Below are 23,133 nucleotides of genomic sequence, written 5' to 3'. Positions count from 1 at the left end.
CAGAGTTATTTTTAAAAATAACAGAGTGTTTTTCATTTAGGTTTTGTCTGCTGTTTCCTCATGACTAGATTCAGCTGATGCATTTCACTTACATACAAATATGAAATCAGTGGTGTTGAATGTCTTTCAAGATCACATGCAGAGGCCCATCAGCCTCTTACTGGTTTTTCCACTGTACAGTTATTTTCCTCGGAAGTAAGAAGCAGTATGTGTGAAGACAATTAAGGCTATGTAAACATCCTGTTCCTTGATAAACTTCCCTTTATATTTAGCATCCACTGATAACTCTTGCCTATACCAATCTTGATTGTGATGGCTGTGAAATGGCGATTTCTCAGCTTTACCAATCCATCCAAACTTATCGGTCAGCATTCTGCTATAAAGAACCTTCCGCCCTGGCCCGGTAGTTCAGTTTGTTGGAGCGTCTCCCTACTTTGCTAGGGTTGTGGGTTTGATCTCTGGTCAGAGTGCATACAGGGATCAACCAATGAATGTATAAATAAGTGGAACAACAAGATGATGTCTCTCTCTCTCTCCTTTCCTCTCTTTCTCTAAAATCAACAAATAAAAATTTAAAAAAGAAAAAGAGCCTTCCTTTCTTATCCATTTATCCATCCAGGTGTCCATCCATTCGTCCATCCATCCATTAATCCATCCATCAGTATGAACTCAGAGGTTCCTATTTTTTAAATTATTTGTAATTTATTACTATACTTAATTTCCCCCAGATTTGGCCAGTGGAACCCCCTTTAGCCTGGCTCCTGTGTCCCTTGATAAAATGCTCTCAGCATTTTTTGAGTACTCTACTTTTGGCACAAGATGTTCCAGGCTCATCCTAACCCTGCCCGGCCTCAGCCTCCACTCAGGCACGCATTCTAGAACAGAATTTATCAGAACGGCCTGCTTTTGAAAACAAGTGAAGGAAGAAAAATTATTTAGTCATTCTTACTAAGGGATGCATGACCACATTTCCTTAAGAACAAAGAAAATCACTTTTTTATAGAAAGTTGAAAAATATGAAGGTATACAAGTGGCACTTAAAACCCTTACCTCAAGATGATACACAAAAAATGGCTATATATTAGCTTTTGTTCACCATGAAGCTACCGTCTAAATCAGCCAATTAGTTTAAATTAGAAGTTGAAAATATATATAGAGGCTAGGGCAAAAGTAGGTTTACAGTTCTTTGCATGGAAAACAATGCAATAATTAATAAATAATAATACAAGAATAAAGTCTGTGTTTCATGTACTAACAACTGTAAATCTACTTTTGCTCCATCCTGTATATATATCTTAAACATTTAAGATGACATGTTATGGAGAAGCTAACAATCAAATGTGTAAAAGGGAAGAGAGTACAAGAAGAAATTCTGGGAATCTGGAACTCACTGTACATACAATGCTGCACATGTAGCCTTTAGAAGTTCTGCCTTTGTAAACTTTTTAGGGTAGAAACTTTAGTAAAGAAAGTGGAATTTATAAATTTAAAAGGCACTTTTTTTGCACAATAAATAAAATTATAGGTTCTATTTATAAACAATCTGGTTGCTTTTCCTCTTGAGAAATCATCACATGGGCATTTTTAAATATACATATATTCTCTATTAACTAAAGTGTCTTTTGTATTAGTACTTTGACAATGTTGTCAAATTGAATTCTCTGGACTTTCCTGCATCTATACTGTCCAATAAATGTTCTACATCTCTGTTGTCCAACACGGTAGTCATTAGCTACATGTAGCAACTGAGTACGTTAAATGTGACTGGTGCAACTGAAGAACTGAATTATAAATTTTATTTACTTTTAATTAATTTAAATTTGGTTTAAATAGCAGAGCTTTATAATTTCTTCCATATTACTTCTATAGATCCATAAATCTAAATTAGGCATTAAGGGTTGAATTTTGCTACTTATTTATTTTTATCCTTACCCGGGGACATTTTTCCATTGCTTTTTGGAGAGAGTAAGGGAGAGACGAAGGGAGAGAAAGAAACATCAATGCAAAAGAGAAACACTGAGCAGTTGCCTCCTGTATGCGCCCAAACCTGGGACTGCATACACCTAGACCAGGAATCACACACACCCAGATCAGGGCCGGACCTGCAGTCCAGGTATGTGCCCTGATCAGAACTGAACCCTCAACTTTTCAGTTATGGGAGGATGCTCCAACCAACTGAGCCACATGGCCAGGGTTACTTAAAAGTTGAATTTGACAACTTGAATGTGTCACCTGGTAAAGGTATGGGTTAGGTATGGAAGAGAGATTTTTGATAGTTGTAGATTTCATTGGAACCACAGCCATGACATAAAGATTTATATATATGTTTTCAATTTGGGTTCTATAGAGGATTTCCTAGAGGGCAGATGAAAATATGAAAGTAAAATTGTTTAAGAGGCTAGATTTCCAGTATATAAAAGGCAAAGAAGATTCTACACCCTAATATAATGTTTGACTAGCCAATAATAGTGATTTCAAAAACATTGGTCAGGAGCTTATTATTGAACAGAAGTTGGTCTTAATGTTAAAAATGATTTATACTGCACTGGCAGGTGTGACTCAGTTGGCTGGACAATTGTCATGTGCACTGAAAGGTCATGGATTTGATTCCTGGTCAGGGAACATACCTAGGTTGTGGGTTTGGTCCCCTGTCAGGGCACATATAGGAGGCAACCAATTGATGCTTCTCTCTCACATTGGTGCTTCTCTCTCTCCCCCTTGCTTCCTCTCTCTCTGAAATCAAATGTATCCCTGAGTGAGGATTAAAAAAATAATAATAATGGTTTATACTTAAACTTTTGACATGAATTATTTAAGAAATTTCATAAACCTTAGACATCAACTGTCATTAAGATACCATTTTTCTCATGAATTGTTAGTAGAAAGAATGAGTCAGGTATCTTATGAATTTGTAAAAGAAGCAAGAGTTTTAATTAATTATAAATGGATGTTGTATCTTGTCAAATGCTTTTCCTGTATCTATTGATTTATTCATATTTTTTTATTCTTCATTTTATTAATCTGATGTATCACATTGATCAATTTGCATATTTTGAACTATTCTTGTGCCTCTGGAATGAACTCCACTTGACAATAATGTATTATTATTTTAATGTATTGTTGTATTCAATTTGCTAGCATTCATTTATGAATAAAACACTCAATACAATGGGTATAGAAGAAAAGTACCTCATATAATAAAGGTCATATGTGACAAACCCTCAGCTAATATTATACTCAATGGTGAGAAACTGAAAGCTTTTCTTCTAAGATCAGGAACAAGACAAGGATGTCCACTCTCTCCACTGTTGCTCAACATAGTACTGGAAGTCCTAGCCAGAGCAATCAGGCAAGAGAAAGAAATAAAAGGCATCTAAATTGGGAATGAATAAGTAAACTTGTCACTTTCTTTAGATGACAGGATTCTTTATATAGAAAACCCTAAAGACTCCACCGAAAACCTATTAGGAACAATAAACAAATATGGTAATGTTGCAGGATACAAAAATCAATGTACAAAAATCCACTGCATTCCTATATCCTAACAATTAAATTTCAGATAAATAAATTAAAAAAAATTCCTTTTGCAAAAGAATAAAATACCTGGGAATAAACTTAATATGGGGTGTGAAGAATTTATACACTGAAAACTGTAAGACATTATTAAAAGAGATTGAAGAAGACACAGAAAAATGCAAAGATATTCCATGTGCATGGACTGAAGGAATTAACAAAGTTAAAATGACCAAATTACTCAAAGCAATATACAGAGTTAATATAATCCCCATCAAAATCCAAATGGCATTTTTAAAAGAAATAGAACAAAATGTCATCAGATCTGTATGGAACCACAAAAGACCCCCAAATAGCCAGCACAATACTGAGAAAAAGGAATGAAGCCAGAGGTATCATACTCCCTGACTTCAAATTATACTACAAAGCAACCATAACCAAAACAGCATGGTATTGTCAGAAAAAGACACACAGATCAATGGAACAGAATTGAGAACCCAGAAAAAACCCACATACATGTACACGGACAAAAGATTTTAACAAAGGAGCCAAAAACATATGATTAAGAAAAGAAATCCTCTTTAATAAATGGTGCTAGGTGAATTGAAAATCCACATGCAAAAGAAGGAAAAGAGACTGCTCTTTGTCACCATTTACAAAAATTAACTCAAAATGAATCAAAGACCTAAATATAAGATCTGAAACAATTAATTACATAGAAGAAAAAAATAAGGTATTAAACTTACAGATCTTGATTTTAAAGAGGACTTTATGAACTTGACCTCCAAGGCAGGGAAGTAAAAGCAAAAATAAATGAGTGGGACTATATCAAACTATTATGCACAGCAAAAGAAACATAACAAAAAAACCCAATAGAATGGGAGAAGATATTTGCAAATACCTCCGACAAGGGGTTAATATCCAAAATATATAAATAAGTCATACAACTCAACAATTACAAAGCAAACAATTCAATTAAAAAATGGACAGAGGACCTGAATACACACCTCTCTGAAGAAGAAATATAAATAGCCAACTGACATATGAAAAGATGCTCAACTTCATTAGCTATTAGGGAAATGCAAATCAAAACTACAATGAGATACCACCTCACACCTGTTAGAATGACTATTATCAACAAGATGAGTATTAAGTGTTGGAGAGATTGTGGAGATAAAGGAACACTCATTCACTGCTAGTGGGAATGCAAAATGGTACAGTAATGATGGAAAACAGCATGGAGCTCCTCAAAAAATTAAAAATAAAGTTACCATTTAACCCAATAATCCTTTCCCTGGTTATCTACCCCCAAAACTTGAAAAACTTTCATCAGCAAAGATTTATGCACCTCGATGTTCACTGTAGTATTATTCACAGTTGCCAAGACATGAAAATGATGGAAGTGTTCTTTGATGGACAGCTGGATAAAGGTGTAGTACCTATATACAATGGAGTACTGCGCAGCCATAAGAAAAGATAAAATACTGCCATTTGCGATAACATGGATGGACCTTGAGACTATCTTGCTAAGTGAAGTCAGACAGAGAAAGTCAAGAACCATATGATTTCACTTACATGTAGTATATAAAACTGAAAGGAATAAATGGACAAATAAGACAGACAAACAAAAATCCACAGACACAGACAACAGTATGGTGGTTACCAAAGGAAAAGAAGCTGAATAGTAAAAAGGACAGGAGGTCAAATATGAGGTGACAAAAGATTTATCATTGGGTGATAAACACAATGCAATATACAGATGGTGTACACTTGAAACCTATATAATTTTATTAACCAATTGTCACCCCAATAAAAGTTTTTTAAAAAGTTAGAGAACCACTTGTATAGATTATTCAGAAGTTTCTTCTGATTGCTTCTGGTATGAAGCTATAAAGAAACAACTAAAGGCTAATCCTGTTTTCCTGGCACTATTAAGCCAAGGTACCAGCTGTGTTTCTTATTTCGTTCTGTATTTCAGTGGACATTAGTAAACCTGATGATTATTATCTGACTGAATGTAATCCTGTAAGTAGAGCCTGTTATTGTCCAGGAGGCTTTTGGATTGTTTCTCAGTCCCATAGCTTGTCTTATAAAAATTACAATATTCTATTTTGTATGCCTTCTACCTTGTTTTGGAACTGTCTTTGTGACTAAAGGATTATATAAACTTGTTATCTAACATTTTAATATGTTTGCTTTATTTTAAACCATGTTATTTTGGAAATAGCATATATAGGGAAGATATTATTAGACAAAGAAACTTGAGGTGATATATCTAACTCACTTTCAGTTTTCTCATGTGCAAATATGAGTTACTATCACTTGACGGTGGGTTGATGGAAACACTGAAATATGAGAATATTGGCCAGATTCAAATAGAAACTAGGTTACGCTTGAAGCACAAGCATCATTTATTAATATAGAGTAACCCCAACTAATGTTATAGTGACACATAGTAAGACAAAATGTTTGTTTAAAATGATACCACAGCAGGCCAAAAATATTTGTGGTTTTCAAAGTGCCAAACTTACATTTATGGAGCTATTTGCACAGTAGAAGGAGCTGGTGAAACTAATACACTGTGTAAATCTATTGTGTCACTATGATTTCTACCTGAGATAACTACAAGCTAAACTCTGCCAGGAAATAGAAACATTTTTAGAGGCACTGGTATGACGCTAAAGATAGTTATAGTACAAGAGCTATAAGGATTGTGCTGGAGGAAACATTTTTGATAAATTTCCACATACCTAGTGTTGGTTTCTTTTTCAGTTTATTTGCTTATATTTTTGAGAATTTAAGAGTGTTATATACTAGAGTTTTTCAGTACTTAATCCTCACATGTCCTATTCCTTTACCAGTGATTCATTACTGGACTGTTAATCTACAGTAATGCTTCCAAGATACTTAAAAAGTAGACTCACAAACTTCTGTTAAGTATGGTTATTTTTTGTTTTTTTTAAAAAAATTTTATTTATTTTTAGACAGAGGGGAAGGGAGAAAGCCAGGGAGAAAAGTATCAGCGTGTACTTGCTTCTCATGCACCGCCTACTGTGGACCTGGCCCTCAACCCAGGCATGTGCCCTGACTGGGAATCAACCAGCAACCCTTTGGTTCACAGGCCGGCATCCAATACACTGAGCCACACCAGCCAGGGCCTGTTAAGTAATGCTTTAATTTCATTTTTGCACATGCCTATATTATCAGGTACATGTAGGGGAGGTCTGTTTTAGTCATCACTTCAATCATCTTTTAACTTCACATCCATATTTCCTTTACATCTCACAAATCCATCTACTCTACTTCATCTCTGTTACCACTGTCCTCATCTCTAGTTTAGATTTCTGAAATAATTCCTCTCCTAGTTTCTTGGCTACCATAATTCATTGTCCCCAGTATTGTCAAAGTAATTGCTCCTCTGCCTAAAAACTCTCCAAGGGTGCCCCCAAAATGGTAACACATGAACATGGCACGAGGCCCTTCATGATGGACCTTGGGCTTCTGCTCAACTCTCAGCACTGCCTCCACTTCATTTTATGTTCCAGTCACACTGAGCTCCTTGCAGTACTTTGAAAATGCCATATTCCTTCAGTTACATGCTGTTCATTTTGTAAAAACATCCTTGCCCATCTCCCTTCACTTCCCTGCTTTTTTTACTCTCCTCCATTCAATCTGGCTAATTAAGATTCATCCTTCAAAATATTAACAAATTGTCTTTGATCTCTGCTATTGGCTTCTACTTCATCTTGAGCTTACCTTCTTCCCCTCACCTGAGGATATGTGTATTGATTTTTTAGAGGGAGAAGAAGGGAAAGGAAGGGGGGTGATAGAGAAAGCAGGAGAAGGGTCGGGGGGAGAGGGGTAGAAAGAGAGTGAGAGAGAGACAGACAGACAGACAGACAGACAGACACACCAATATAAGAAACACAATCAGTTGCCTCCCACATTTGACCTGACTGGGAGTCAAACCAAAAACCTAGGTATGTGCCCTGACTGGGAATTGAACCCTCAGCCTTTAGGTATAGAGGATGAAGCTCCAACCAACTTCCAACCAACTGAGCTACCCAGCCTGGGCAAGCTTACCTTTACTATATCACTTATCATGCTGAGGTATAACTATGTCCTCACTAGACTATGGACTACTCAAGAAACAGAGTTGTGCCCTGTCTGTCTTGAGCACCGAGCGCTGTGCATAGTACATGGTAGGTGCTTAAAATGTGTTCCTTGAAGGAAGGAAAGAATGGATAAATGAAAAGTCTAAGCTTTAGGCATCTAAAAAATCCACTTGTGTAAAATGAGTTCATTTCCTAAAAAGAAAAATAAATATCAGGTAAACAATGAGGTGTCACTTTAGTTACCAGATAAGAATCTTGGTTCCAATATAAAATAGTTCTTTCTTTAATAAAAAAAAAAATTAGGATAGCTGGACAGTCACAAAGCAAACAGGCCTTTCTTGAGATATTTTGATAAAAATATAATCATGTTACAAATATCTCATGCTAATTCAGAATTAAAAACAAAAAAACCAAACAAATAGTATCATAAAACCCAGTTCAATTAAAAAAGAACACATAAAACACTCATTTTAGGAATGGGCAGGATATGTGCAAGATAAGTCTATAGCATCTTGTACTGTCAGAAATTAGAAAAGGTCCTGGCTAGGGTGGCTCAGAGGATTGAATGTTGGTCTGGAAACGAAAGGGTAGCTGGTTCGATTCTTGGTGTAGGGTACATGCCTGGGTTGTGGACTAGGTCCCAGTAGGGGGTACGCAAGAGGCAACCACATGTTGATGTTTCTCTCGGTCTTTTTCTCCCTCCCTTCCCCTCTCTAAAAATAAATACATAAAATCTTTAAAAAAAAATTAGGAAAATACTCAAAATATATTTTTTAAAAATCCACAATAATGGGGATACATCAAAGGGACACAGGACCCAACTGAAAGAGTCCCAATGGTCAAAGCTAGAACAACTGGAGCAAAAAAAAATAAATAAAATAATATTAAGTTATAACTCAAAGTAAAGAATGAATACCTCTGAGTCCACACAGATATACATAAATGAATAAATAAACAGGGGAGAAGACACAAATCTGTGAATGCTTCCAAATACTTTCCGTAGATACTCTATCCTCAGGAGGTGGAACATAGCTCCTTACTTCTTAAGTATGGGCTGCGAATAGTGATCTCCTTCCAAGGGGGGAGGAGTTAAGTAATGTTATATTAGAGATACCTGAAAAACACTACCTCAGTCAGGTCAACATCATTAACAATAAATCATGTTGGTACATAATCTTGATGTTATGTGACGAAAATGGTATTTTACCTTTGTGCCTTTCCTCTCAAATCCATAATCCAGTCTAATCAAGAAAATCATCAGATAAATTCCAACAGAGAAACATTTCACAAAATACCTAACCAGATCCTGACTGGTGTGTCTCAGTGGGTTGGGTATCCTCCTGCGAACCAAAAGGTCATCGGTTCAATTCCTGGGTTGTGGGCCAGGTCCCCAGTTAGGGTGTGCAAGAGGCAACTGATTGACTGTTCTTTTGCACATCTGTTTCTTTCCTTCTCTATCTCTCTTCCTTTCCCTCTCTCAAAAAATATATAAAATCTTAATAAAATAAAATAAAAAATCAAAATACCTAACCAGTACTTCTCAAAATTGTCAAAGTCATCAAAAACAAGCTATAACAGAAAAAAGACATCAGGTGAAAACGTTGAAAAGCTGAATAAGCTATGTATGAACTTTAGTTAATAGCAGTGTATCCATATTGGTTCATCAATTGCATAAATGTACCATATTAATGTAAGACATAAATAAAAAAAGAAACTGAGAGTGGGATATATGGGAATTCTCTGTACTATCTTATTTTTCTGTAATTCAAAATTGTCCTGACATAAAACCTTATTACAAAAAAGCAGTAAGTCCTCAGTAAGAACGTATCAAATCTGACCCCCAAATTTCTTTGCTTTAAATAAACAAAACCTTATTTAAAATTTTATTTTATATAACATTTTCTGATGTTTAAAAATGATTTATTATAGTATTATAGTGTGTATTTTTATAAAAAAAAGAAAAGTGGTGCCCTAACTGGTGTGGCTCAGTGGACTGAATGCCAGCTCATGAACCTAAAGGTCACCAGTTCGATTCCCAGTGTAGAGCACATGCCTGGGTTTGTGGGCCAGGTCCCCAGCAGGGGACGCATGAGATGCAGCCACGCATTGATGTTTCTCTCCCTCTCTTCCTTTCTCGAAAAATAAATAAAATCTTTTAAAAAAATCTTGGGGAAAAAAGTGGTAGTATTTTTTAAAAAGCAGTGAGTAGGCAATGAGAAAGATAAAAGGAAAAGCATTTACCCTAATATAGAAGCATAGACTTAATACATTTCAAAAATAGCAAAGACATTTAACCTTTCCGCATACATCTTGTATAAAAGGTTTAAGTTCCTTAGGAGGGTTGAGGGGCAATATGGTTATAAATATCTTAAAAATATTTATTTATTTTTAGAGAGAGGAAGGAAGGGAGAAAGAGGGAAACATCAGTGTGTGGTTGCCTCTCAAGCACTGCCTACCGGGGACCTGGCCCACAATCCAGGCATGTGCCCTGACTGGGAATCAAACCAGCAACCCTTTGGTTCGCAGTCTGTGCTCAATCCACTGAGCCAGGGTTCTAAATATCTTAAAAATATTTAAAATTGGGGTTCATAAAAATAGTTTTTATGAAGTCATATATTAGGATCACTATGTACAACAAATATGGGAGGGCTGTGAGAATTAAACTTCTTACCAGCAATGACAAACCTTTATTGTCTTCATTAAGAATATGAGGAAGAAAATGTTTCTCTTAGTCTCTAATTGCTGAGAGTCCATGAAATGAAAGAGTCCCTCCCAAAGATTCCTACTGTTCATGACCATAATATATGAAGTCGGTACACAGACAAAAGTGCTCTTAGATAAGGGAGTTACCTACTCATTGATCTATTTGACAATTTATGGAATGCCTACTATATACATCAGAGATTTTTCTAAGTGCTGAGGGTATAGTGAAAAGATAGCTAGGGTCCTTGTTCTTGTAACACTCATTTTCTAGTGAAGGTGAAAGGGTGAGGGACGCACTATAGAGTCCAACCAACCAAAAGTGAGTACTAAGTGCCATGCAGAAAGTTTAAAATAGGGTGATGGGATAGTAAATGACTGTGCAGCTACATTGGGTTAAGTAGTCAGAAGTTTCTCTGAGGAGGTGAAATCTAAGCTACTATTAGTTCTCTCTGTTAAGTGGGTCTCAAATAATGATGCCCCAGTAGCGATGAGCACACCTAGGGTCCAGATTTTTTTCTAAATACTATTCTCCACTTAAAGGAGAAATGATGATTCAAAGGCTGGAGGGGGAAATGTACAAGGTGAACTTGAACTATCTTGTTATACCAGAGAGTAAGTGCTTACAGAATGGGGGCATGACAAAATGATAATGGCAAAATGGCCCAGTTTGAAAAGGCCAAATCTGAGACAACTGAATAAAATATAATGCTCCTAATAGATTATAACCCGCTGAATATATTAAAAAAGCAAACAAATAAATAACTCATGGGGGTGGGGTGGGGTGAAGAAAGTTCTTCCTCACAATACAATGGCATCTAACAAATGTAGAAGAAATAAGGACATTAGAAAATTACCATCTGAAAGATATTTAAAAAATAAGTGAAATAATATAAAGAGAGAGGAAAGGGTAAAGCAAATGTAAAATGTAATCATTTGGGTAACTGAGTTAAGGATATAGGGGAATTCTATTGTATTACTCTGCATTTTTCCTGTGAGTTTGAAATTATATCTATATAAAAAGTTAAAAAGAAAAAATTTTTGTTATGAAGTAGAGCAGAGAAATGGGTAACAGGAAGAATATGAGACAAAGGGAAATTGTTTTTCTTTTTGATCAGAAGATGACAGGGGATGTTTGTAGGATGACAGGAAGGGAGTAAGCGCAGAAACAAAGTCCCTGAGGAGGAGAGTGGGGATGGGATGCACAGCACTAGACGAGAATTGACACTTAATCCACTGTAACCCAAGGACAGGCAGAAAGTTTGAGCCAGCTCAGGGAGGATGGTAGTTACGGTGATGAGCAAATGAAGATTTTGTGATTTATTCTTTGTGCCCACAGAAGCAGAATGGGTTTAGAATTTAGAAGTGAGATGAGAAGATCTAAAATAGTTTTGGAAAGTGGAAAAGTAAAGATTTTAGAGAAGTGCAATAGGACTGTCATGAAGTGTGAGGGCCCATTTGAATTTAGTGACCACTTATTTAAAATAAGAAATTAGTGCCTTCAGCAGTGCTGAAATGTTTGGGTGCAGGTAACAAATAGATGGATATTTGACTATTATCAGAGCTGGGTTTTTGAGAGAGAAGGAGAGTAGAGAAGGGAGGGAAAGGGGAGGGGTGGTAAGTAGTTTGCAAAAACATAATTATGCTGAACCATGAAATCTAAACTGGGTTAAGGAGGTAAGAGACGGCACTAAACTCAGTGTTTGGGGTGAGGTTTTTGAGTATCCATCTGGAATAGCAGGTGTGGTGACACAGAACTGATTTAGATATCACGCTTGCCTTCATAGCACTTACAATCTAGGAAGAAAGATAAACAGATAAAAAATGCACTATCAAATAAGTCACCATGCAGGAATACAGAGGTGCTGAAGAGATCACTCGACCTAGCCTGAAGGGAGAGTTTCAGGTAGGCTTCCTAGAGGTGACAACATTGAAACTAAAGGGTGATCCCTGGCTGGTGTGGCTCAGTGGATTGAGTGCCAGCCTGCAAGCCAAAGGGTCACTGGTTTGATTCCCAGTCAGGTCACATGCCTGAGTTGTGGGCCCAGTACCCAGTAGGGGGCACATGAGAAGTAACCACAGGCTGATGTTTCTCACCCTTTTTTTCTCCCTCCCTTCCCCTCACTAAAAAGAAATACATAAAATCTTTTTAAAAACCCCATCAGACTATGTAAGGGCTATCTAAACTTTTTCTCACAAGAATATTTTAAGAATGGGAAAGTTTATTAAATGAATCTAATTTTTTAGATTGTCCAGTTTAGGCTGGACAAGGATGGGGAACAAAACCACAGATGACACTGGGGACCAGGTCACAGAAGACCATGTGTACCATCTTGTAGAGCTATAAAGGTGGCAGAAACCAATAAAGAATTTTAAGTAGTGCAAGAGGCATAGTCAGATATGTGGTGTTGAAAACTACTCTGGTGGCAATGTGAAGCCACCAAACTAATGGTAGAGAGACTAAAGAGGGACATGCTTTAGAAGACTACTTGCTTTGCAAGAGGGAGGCAAAAATTTTTGGAATGGAATAAAACTGCACAAGTTATGATAATACAGAGTGAACATCAATGAATAAAATAAAAAATAGCTCAATTTTTCATATGCAAAGAACAAAGGAGAAATTAATGATTTAATTAATTAATTGCTGAATTAATTAGCTCATTTATTTTTGCGTGTGTGTCTCAAATTGTCTACCCATCCATAGGTATAGTGCCTGCCCATACTTTCTAAGGTATTGGGATCATGAATGAGGTTCATGGGTAAAGTGCTTTTGGGTTTAGAAAATACTTGGACTTAAAGCATGTTGACACTTACTATGATTACTGGTACCCTGGGCCAGCGAACTGAAAAGTGGGCTTTCTCATTTAATGAATAAAGTCAGCCCCACAGTGTATGTTGTTGGCATAAGAAAAATTGATAAATGCATAAAGGCTTCCTTCATTAATCTTAGTTAGGTTGTTAAGTAATGTATTTAAGAAAACAATTTTGGTTCTGTACTTACCAAAGGATAATTATAAATTATATTAACATGCTACCTACTTAAAAATCAGGATGTATGTTTCATGCAAAGCAATGTGTAAGCATAAATCATAACAAAGTGCTTTGAAAAGAGTATGCTTTATAAAGCAATTTCATGTGTAAGCCAAAGCAAGTGGAACTTAGAAGAATTACCAATGTATCATATGTGAGAATTGAAGGAGTCAATTTACACGGACAATAAACCAAGAACTAGTTTTACTATACATAAGCATATATAATTTCTTAAATTATCTGATTAATATTCATTCAACAAGCACTTAGGTACACAGCAAATATTTTAACAACATTAACAGCAGAGGCAAATCTTTTCAGCATCCTCATTTATTTGAAAAAAGCAGTCTTCTTTATTTGAAGACCCAAACTAAGGATTGGTAAACTATTTTTGTAAAGGGCCAGAGAGTAAATATTTTCAGCTTTCTGTGCCACACAGACTCTGTATAGTCTACTCAACTCTTCACTCACAGAAAATATGTAAAGAAATGATTGTGGCTTTGTTCCAATAAAATTTAATTTGCAAAAACAAGGCAGCAGGCTGGATATCCTTACCTCCATTCTAAAACAACACTTGTAGGTTTTATCAGTTTCTCTTAACTTATAAATTTACTCAAAATAACTAAAAAATAAAGTATCAGAACATGAGAAGAGGGTCCAAATTACACTGGAAATTTTAAGAAATCCCCTAAAAAGTTTCCTGTTTTAGGTCTATCAATTTTCCTTATAGAAAGAACACAGTCTATACAGACAGGGAATGTTGAAGTAAGATTTAGCTACAGAAAAAAAGTTTTTTCCTCGAATTTTCCAGGTCATTTTCCTAGCTGATTGCTTTCTATCCATTTCAAAAGTGACTGAGTCAGGAACCAAGAGGAAACTATTTGAACAAGAAGATGCTAAGTTCAATTTTGGATAAACTGATCTGAGACTGGTTGGACTTATGCCCCCATCAGGCAACCTCAAAAGCAAAACTTTAAGCTTCAGCTTCTAAAGCAAAACTAATCTCACTGATGTTTATTACTTTTAAACACTAGCCAATTAAAATACCCAGGGCCCAACCAATATATTTCCAAGAAACCCACAGAAAAGAACAGTGCTATTATTACATTTTGGTTTTATAAATCAATCCCAGATTTAATTAGCAAATGAACATACCAAACATGTTTTACCATTGATCAGGTTATGAGAGGTATTTTTATCTTTTTCAGTTTAGAAGCTTGTAAAATATTTGACCTTAAATTTGACAGCTTTTTATTATGATATACAAAAAAGGCAAATGGATTTGGAAAGTAAGATAGTGTCAGAAAAATGATCTCTAAACTCAAGGGAAATGTTTTAAATTAGTTTTGACAATTTTTTTTAGGTTGACAGTTAAAATCTAAATGAAAAAAATTTCTTGTTTCAATCATTCCCTATTTATCTTGTAAAGTTTTTGATATAAATAATAATAATAATATCTAGCACGTTATTAAATTTCAACATAGACAATGCACTGTGCCATTAGTATACAGAAGTACCCTGTGAAGAACTGCAGTGTAGAGTAACTTCCCCAAAGTGAAAGTCTTAAACCAAGTCTGAGTCACTTCAAATTTCACAACCCCAAATGTAGTTATATGCTTTCACGGCATCTTTAAACAAATGAGCTGTGCAAAAGAAATCTTAGATTGAAACATTTGAGTTATTTTATTCTTTCTTCTCTAATTTAAATCTCTGTCCACAAATTATTTGACAAAAGACTGTTTCTGGTTCTATATTTTTCCTTGCTAAAAATCTGCTGCTGCCTCTGTACTTACTTTAGAATAAATTTTGAACTTCCAAGCATGGTACTCATGCGCCCCAAGATCTTGTCTCAGCTTTCCCACTCTACCATGTCATAAACCATACTTTCAGGCACCATGGGCTTTCATTCTTGGTCTGTGCGCATTCCTGAGGCTAGAGGAAGACTTTCCCATTTCAGCTTGTCAAATCCCTCTTATCCATGAGCCTCAGCTCAAATGATATCTCCTCCATGAATTTTTCCTTAACTCTGCCAGTAATAACAATCGCTTTCTTCTCTGTGCTACCATAGCTCTTTGGTATAATAAAGGTACTATACCTTTATTTTGGCTTTTATCATTCTTTGCCTTACATTTTTGTTGTCAGTGAGTCTGTCCATCTTTCTGTTCAGGCATCCTTGAAGACTGAGATGACAATGTATTCCTCTTGGTATCCCTCACAACACCCAGCATAATACTTTGTACATGGCAGGTACAAGTAAGATTTTATACGAGGAATTGAGCAGAAACTCCATGTTGCTAAAATCCCTGTAATATTCAGCTCTCCAGGAACCCACAACCACTTGTAGAATGCCAAATCCCACGAACCAATTCTATAAAAACTGTTGAGGAGTTCTTGGTTTCTGAAGGTAGTAGGACACACTATAAAGTATTGAATAGAGAGACATGCTATTGAATCAGGGTAGAGGGCAAAGGCGTAAATGTCTTCCAGAAAGGACACTTTGTGTGAAGATATACTGAAATGAAATATATGAAATACAAATCTTCAGAGGTGTTGAGTAAATAAAGTTTGCTTTTGACAATAATGTCTTGCAAACATTTAAGAAGGTGAAACTAGATGGGGATGGAGGAAGTGAAGAAAAATACTGTTGAATTCTTCTGAAGAAAAGATCAAGTTGTGGAAATCAGTGAAGTAGTCTGGGGAGTGAGAAGGGAGCATGCTGAGCAACATAGTATTAGCTTCCCGTTTGTTGCCTCTTACATCCCAACTTCTCCCAATTTGTATTAGCCACATACTTCTCATATACTCCATTCCTGCTTGCATTTTCAAAATATCTTTTAAAGGGTAAAATTTTAATAGAATGCCCTGGCCATTTAGCTCAGTTGGTTAGAGCACTGTCCCAGTATGCCAAGGTTGTGGGTTTGATCTCTGGTCAAGGCACCTACAAGAATCAACCAATGAATGAATAAATAAGTGGAACAACAAACCACAAGTCACTGTTTCTCTCTCAGCTCTCTCCCTCTCTCTCTCTAAAATAAATAAATAAAAATATTTAGTAGAAAATTTTATACATATACAAAGCATTTTTTTACTATATTTTCTAGATCATCAGTAGGCTTGAAATTATTAATACACACTGGAAAGTAAAGGTATCACCTAAATCCAGAAAATGTTTACTAATGAAATGACTGAGAATTAAATAACCAGAGGTGAGTAGCTACCAGTTAAAACCTCTGATGATTCTTCTCCATTTAATCCTCAAGTGTTGTTATGAGCTGGAGTTATATGTTCAGGCTATGTACCTTCTCACTCAATACAGCCTTCCTAGATTGGTAATCATCAACTCCTTGATTTAACCATCAGATCCATCTGTATGATGGTTTAGACTCCATATTGAGACTTCCTTTCTTTCAAGCTCCAACTGTTCTTTGGGTATTTTAACTAGGATATCCTAATGACCCCTTCAACTCAGTATATTTATAACCAAATGCATTAATTCTGCTTCCCATATCTCCCAAATAAACGAAAGCGCTCCACTCCGTCTTTGGTTCCAATCTTAGTTAAAAGTGTCACCTACCTAGTCAACCAACTTAGAAATCTGTAGTCATTTTAAACTTCTACTTTCTCTCATTCCCCAAACCTTATTGATTCTGCATGCATCCTACACTCTCTCTTTAGATGAAATTTCATAACGCTGGGAACAGGCAAGATTCCACAACTTTGGAAAGCAAAACAAAACATAATAGGTTATATGCAAAAAGGATCAGGGACTAGAATGACTCTGGTCATGTCAACAGAAATAACAGAGGCCAGAAGATAATGGAGCACAGCCTTCAAATTTCTAAGGGTAAACATTTTTCAACCAATGGTGAGGCTAATATAATAAGTGATTTTTCAGAAATAATTTTCAGAAAATAATGATTTTTAGACATTCATGGCTTCAAGTTGTTTGCTTTTCATGTATTATTTCTCAGGAAAATATTAGATGATACGTTCTACCAAAAGGAGGGAGTTAAATAAAAAGTGGAAAACATGGAATCCAGGAAACTGGGTAGTAAAACTGGAAAAAGGCAAAGGGGTCCTCATGATGATGGTGATTGATAGATATATAGTCATAATAATTTGATATAATAAAAATTGATATGTTTATATTGGAAGAATGGAGGGATGGGAAATGTGTTTGAGGAGTTAGGTAAGATAAGAGAGCAGTCCTGGATCCTAAGTCCTTTTCCATATAAGACAAAGATAATATCCCAGACACAGAAAGATCAAGAAACAGCTTCCTAAACTTTGCATTTAGAAATGTGGAGGCGAATATCAGGAATAATAGCTCAAGGAGTTGAATAGTTGCCTCTGGGGGTGGGTCACAGGGGACTGCTGTTTTTCATTATTAAGTCTTGCAGTATTATTTGACTGTTTAGATTATGTGGATGTAAAACTCTGATAAAAGAAGAAATAAAAAGATAGGTACTCTTTTTAAACATAAAGTGACTATTTTGTGTTATAATCCCATAGGCAAAGGCTCTCAGAGCTAGAAAGAGCTCTTGAGATCCAGTCTCATTTTTAACTTCCCTAATGTAATGTTTATAATAAAAAGAACATGCTGATTTCTCTACTCAAATCAGTTCTCCTTTCCTGCAAAGTTTTATCATTCCATATCAATGATTCCAACAGATGTTCTAAACAAACAACCGCAGTTTAACAGTAACGAGAAATGGTTACATTTGCTGGCCTATGCCCTCTCTCCTCCTCTCCCTCCACATGTCCCACCCAAGAGAGTTAAACACTTAAGATTTGTGGCCCCATTCCATATAACACACTTGGTCTATGGATGAATAAAACATGCCAGGCTCTGTCCTTATGATTCTAAGACTGCATGAAACATTTTTCTAGTGTGAGGAATACGGTTTGATTAACCACCTGCTGAATTAAGTCTAGGAGAAGGGAAGTTTCGGTGAAAAGTTTTTTCTCATAAAAAATAAATATAATTTTAAGAGTCAAAAAGCCAACAATAAAAATAGTTCCTGAGAGTCACTTTGCTTAATTACATTATTTGGGGTTATATAAAATAGATGTTCACTTTATTTTTTAGATTTATTTTTAGAGATGGGGGAGGGAGAGAGAAAGAGAGGGAGAGAAATGCTGATGTGTGAGAGAAACACTGATCGGTTGCCTCCCACATGCCGCTAACCAGGGACCTTTGGGAGATATATGCTACTACTCAACTTCTACTATAAGATGGCAGCCCTAACAATTCTGTTACTGAAGCATGTTATGGATATATTCGTTCTAAAGAAACGAGGAGGAGACATTTCCACATGCAGTTCACTTTTAAAATCATATTTACTTTAACCATTGCCTGGATACATGCAATAATTAAATGGTACATATTGTCTCCTCTACTAAGAATAATACTGAGAAGGGTATTTATTTATAAGAATAAATACAGTAGCTATCCTGAAAGACTCCTTTGAAGTCCATCTCCTTGAATATCAGAAGGTTTTCCACTACATACAAGATCTACTTTTATTATGAAAGCTTGTGAGCTTTGTAAAGTCTTCAAATCTTAAGTTCTCATTTTTCATGGTAGTGCTCTTTTCCAGTTACTCCATATACTGAAACATCAGATTAATTGTTAACAGATCATTAAAAATGACAGATCAGGTTGGGCCTTACACCTGACTTAGTCCTGAATGTAAATTGGGTGTTATGGGACATGGACATGCAGTCTTTTGGATCACTAGGGTCATATTACTGCACTGAAGCACAGGTAATTTACTAACTCTAGGCAAAATCTGAGCTGGTGGTTAAAAATTGATGGAGAGTTTGGTATTACTGATAGGGCAGTCTTTTTTTTCCCCTGCTTTTTTTGTTTTGTTTTAGAGAAAGAGGGAAAGGGGCAGAGAGACAGACAGACACTGATTTATTGTTCCACTTATTTATGTAATTATTGGTTGATTCCTCTATGTGACCTGACTGGGGATCAAACCCACAACCTTAGTGTATTGGGACGACGCTCTAACCAACTGAGCTACCCAGCCAGGGCTGTTAGAGTGCTCTTAATACCTGCCTTCAGAATGCCAGTTTTCTAATTTGGGGCTAACCAGCTTAGATAAATATTTGTATTTATGCTTTATTTCTATTTATACACTTTGGAGAAGATGTTTCATTTAAAGAAACACCAACAGTAAGAAAAATCACATGGCAAATACTCTATTTATCACTATTAAAAAATAAACCACATTGCTTTTCTACTCAATTTTCAAGTATAAAAGAACTTTCTGAAACATTTCTTAAGCACTGTTAGCCTTAACACCCTCAGCCTTTAGAAATCAGTGAATATTTTTGAATCGTACTACATGCAAAGCATCGTACTGCTAAATTCATCCAAATCTTGTACTATTAGCTTATGTATTTTCTTAATTCTTGCCGTAATAAATTTGACTGGTGTAGGTCAAGAGAATGTAGCCAAGGATATATCTCCTTTAGAAATGAAACTTGGTATTCTCAAGGTCATTAATAATGTTATCGAAAATAATAAGTTTGGGTAAATAAAATGTACCCATAAAATACTACACACCTTGCAGGAACCAAACAGGACATACTCAAACAGGTAAAATCTGCTTTTACCTCAACACTGATTCACTTGGAAAGTAGCTCTGCAGTCTACACTTCAAACACAGAAGCTAGCATCTCTTGTTCTTAGATTATAAACACAATGCCTATATTATCAAAGAGTTCATTTTCTCCAAACATTTGAATTGTTTGGTAAAGAAGTAGTATTGAGTTTCTTTATGTTAATCTAAAATAATATTGAGCTTCAAGAGTTATATTTCAGACTTGTGAAGTTAAAGCTCAAAAGATCTCAGAGTTGGAATTTTTGAAAGGCAAAAGATGAAGAAAGAAACTGGCCAGGGTTAAGAGGTGTAGCATGGCACACAACCTATTCTTGTCTGTTTTTTATTTTTGTACCACCCTGCTTACAGCATAAGAAAAAGGAACGTTTGTAGATGTGAAAAAAAGAAGGCAAGATTTTGAACCAATTTTTAAAGATTAATCAAAGGTATTTTGAAAATAGTTCCTTGCATTCTTCCAAAGGATTAGCAGCAATATTTTGTGTTGGGTAAAAAAAGTACACATTTCTGAAATGTCTAATGTAGAAAGTAGGTGATTACTAAATTTATTTTTATACAAATATTAAAACTTCTTGATTACCCTGGCTAGTGTGGCTCAGTGGATTGAGTGCTGGCCTGTGAACCAAAGGGTTGCCAGTCTGATTCCCAGTCAGGGCTCATGCAGGGGTGGCTCCCTATTTAGGGACATGTGAGAGGCAACCAATCTATGTTTTTCTCCCTCTCTTTCTCCCTACCTTTCCTTCTCTCCAAAAATAAGTAAATAAAATCTTAAAAATAAACTAATGAATAAACAAACAAAACCTTCTTGACCACATTCCAAATCTTTTGGAATCGCAGAGAGCCTACAGTATCAACTATGACAAAATTTTGAATTTGGGGCTATACTATACTTACCACATAATATACACCCTGTCTAGAAGAGTAACTTATTTTTTAACTCACTGCCTCTAAACAATTTTTCTGATTTACTTTTTTTCACTTTAGATGAGAAGTAGAAAAGTAACTAAAAATTTTTATATTGCATGAAATATTCTATTGATTTGTGCTTTTTTTTTTTTACAGAATTAACTTTTATCTTCAGACTTTCCATCTCAAATTCAAATACATCTTGATGAAGTTAACTCTATACAAACAATGTAAACAGATAATCAATTTGTAAGTTATAGAGAACTTCTATTATACTGAGGTCTATTTAAAAAATCTAAATTTACAAATGGCATAAAGTAGACCCTGGATTCAGTTACTGAACATTCTCCAATATATCTTCAACATACAGTAATGAAAGAGACTTAAAATTGGAGAAGGTCTATGCATTAATCATTATTTTAACTCTGATTGACAGAAAGGTTCCTTAGTGTCTGGATGACATCAAGGAGTATATATTATATGCAGAAATATTGACTGGGGTCAAGCCACAAACTTTTCCACAGTTACCTGGGATGACATTGGACTTACAGTATCTACTTTTCTGTGTTATGTGACTGTAGGCAATACCAATTTGACTAAGAAGATGAAAATACAATCAGAACTATTTTAAAAAGCAAAATAATGTAGAAGAAATAGCTGCCTTTAGGGAAATGAAGTTAGGATGCTCTACCTCAAGTCCTCATTGCAATGTATTTCAGAATGAGACATTCAAATTCTCAGCTTTTTCATTATCAGATTTTTCTTATTCTATGCCTACCCATCTCTCTGAAGGAATGCTTTCCTTTTATCTGGCAGATAGGAAATATTAGGGCTTGAGATTAGCAATATACTTTCTTATAACCAAAACAGTCGCCCTGTGATCACTTCTTTCAAACGAGCAATATACTATGATGGAAGAATGTGATTTATTTTCCAATAATGTGTTTACAAGCAACTTTTCAGGAACATAGCTCTTCTGCTAAGGTAGGAACATCTGTATTTACAACACAGATCTGAAACACCTACATGTTTTTCTGTATAACACAGCATGTTTCTCTTGGCTGAAACAATGTTTTATCTTCATAGTTGAGCAGGAATTTATAAATAGGTCGCTCGTGGTATTTTAGCCAGAAGAACATTTAGCCATTAGATTTGTTTTAGGGAAAACAGTGAAGTATAACAGCATAAAATACCATGTTCTTTCTAATTTGGCACATGCACACAAAGTTACCATCTGAAGTCTTCTTTAATTCAGTTTTCAGTTTTTCCTGTTCTTCTACCAGTTTTTTATTTTCTGCTTCCAAAATGCGTTCTTCTTCCTTGGTATAGCTTTTCAAAAGCTATGAGAAAAGAGAGTTACAGAAATGAACTTACATTGCAATAGCCAGATATTCTTCCAGAAAATGGTCTGAGTAATATATTTAAAATTATTAGTCTTTATTTTATTCTTTGTCTCTTTAGTATTTTATAGCTTTCTACAATGTAATTTTGCCAATAGAAATTTAGTATTTGGCAAACATATACAAATAAATATCTCCTTACAATTGTTGAAATCTCTGAAAAGAAAATAACAAGAGTTTCTGTTTGGACTATTATTAAAATTATATTTTCAAAAGTATTTAGGTAGCCCTGACCGGGTGGCTCAGTTGGTAGGAGCATCATCCTATTCACCAAAAGGCTGTGGGTTCAATTCCTGGTCAGGGCACATACCTAGTTGTAGTTTCCACCTCCAGTTGGGGCAAATATGGGAGGTGACTGATCAACGTTTCTCTCTCTCTCTCTCTCTCTCTCTCTCTCTCCCCCCCCCCACTTCCTCTCTCTCTAAAATCAAAAGGCATATTCTTGGGTGAAGATAAAAAAATAAAAATAAAAAATGAAAATACTATTTAGGTGAATAATTTGCATGCCTTTTCATCAAGTGTGTAATGCAAATCTAAGGAAAGATCAGTTCTGAAGATATTAATTGAAAGACAATTATGTGTCAGTTGTAGAGCTGTCTACTCTCACTATAAAGGTGGATTTGTAAGAGAAAAATATAATGTTGTGAGGGTAGAGGTGGGTAAGTACAAAATGAAAGGGCCATCTCTATGCTTGGAAAATTCTATCTAATTTTCATTAACTAGTCCTGAAATTAATTTTATTCAATTAATCCTTTACAATGCTCTTCATATTTTAAAATCTCTTCTGGCTTTTAAAGTGTTTATTTTATGTTTCTAGTTTATCCTTTATAGGCAAGA

General features: G+C 35.4%; 1 protein-coding gene and 1 non-coding gene across 3 annotated transcripts in view; both read right to left on the bottom strand.

Moving 5' to 3' along the window:
• Window positions 1–23,133, bottom strand: part of LOC129063532 (B-cell receptor-associated protein 29) — a 51,109-nt gene that overhangs the window by 7,241 nt on the left and 20,735 nt on the right. For both annotated transcript variants that reach the window (XM_054564653.1, XM_054564654.1), the window contains exon 6: window positions 22,128–22,236. In XM_054564653.1, coding sequence (XP_054420628.1) covers window positions 22,128–22,236 — 109 coding nt within the window. The remainder of the gene's footprint in view (window positions 1–22,127; window positions 22,237–23,133) is intronic.
• On the bottom strand, window positions 18,552–18,679 carry LOC129063587 (small nucleolar RNA U109). Its single transcript, XR_008528372.1, has one exon. It is a non-coding gene; the product is annotated as a small nucleolar RNA U109 (small nucleolar RNA).

This window comes from Pteronotus mesoamericanus, unplaced genomic scaffold (assembly GCF_021234165.1).
Source record: "Pteronotus mesoamericanus isolate MK-2021 breed Mesoamerican mustached bat unplaced genomic scaffold, CSHL_Meso_final scaffold_85, whole genome shotgun sequence".
Classification (NCBI taxonomy): Eukaryota; Metazoa; Chordata; class Mammalia; order Chiroptera; family Mormoopidae; genus Pteronotus; species Pteronotus mesoamericanus.
Note: the sequence above shows the minus strand (reverse complement) of the source record. Positions and strands in the feature narration are given on the sequence as shown.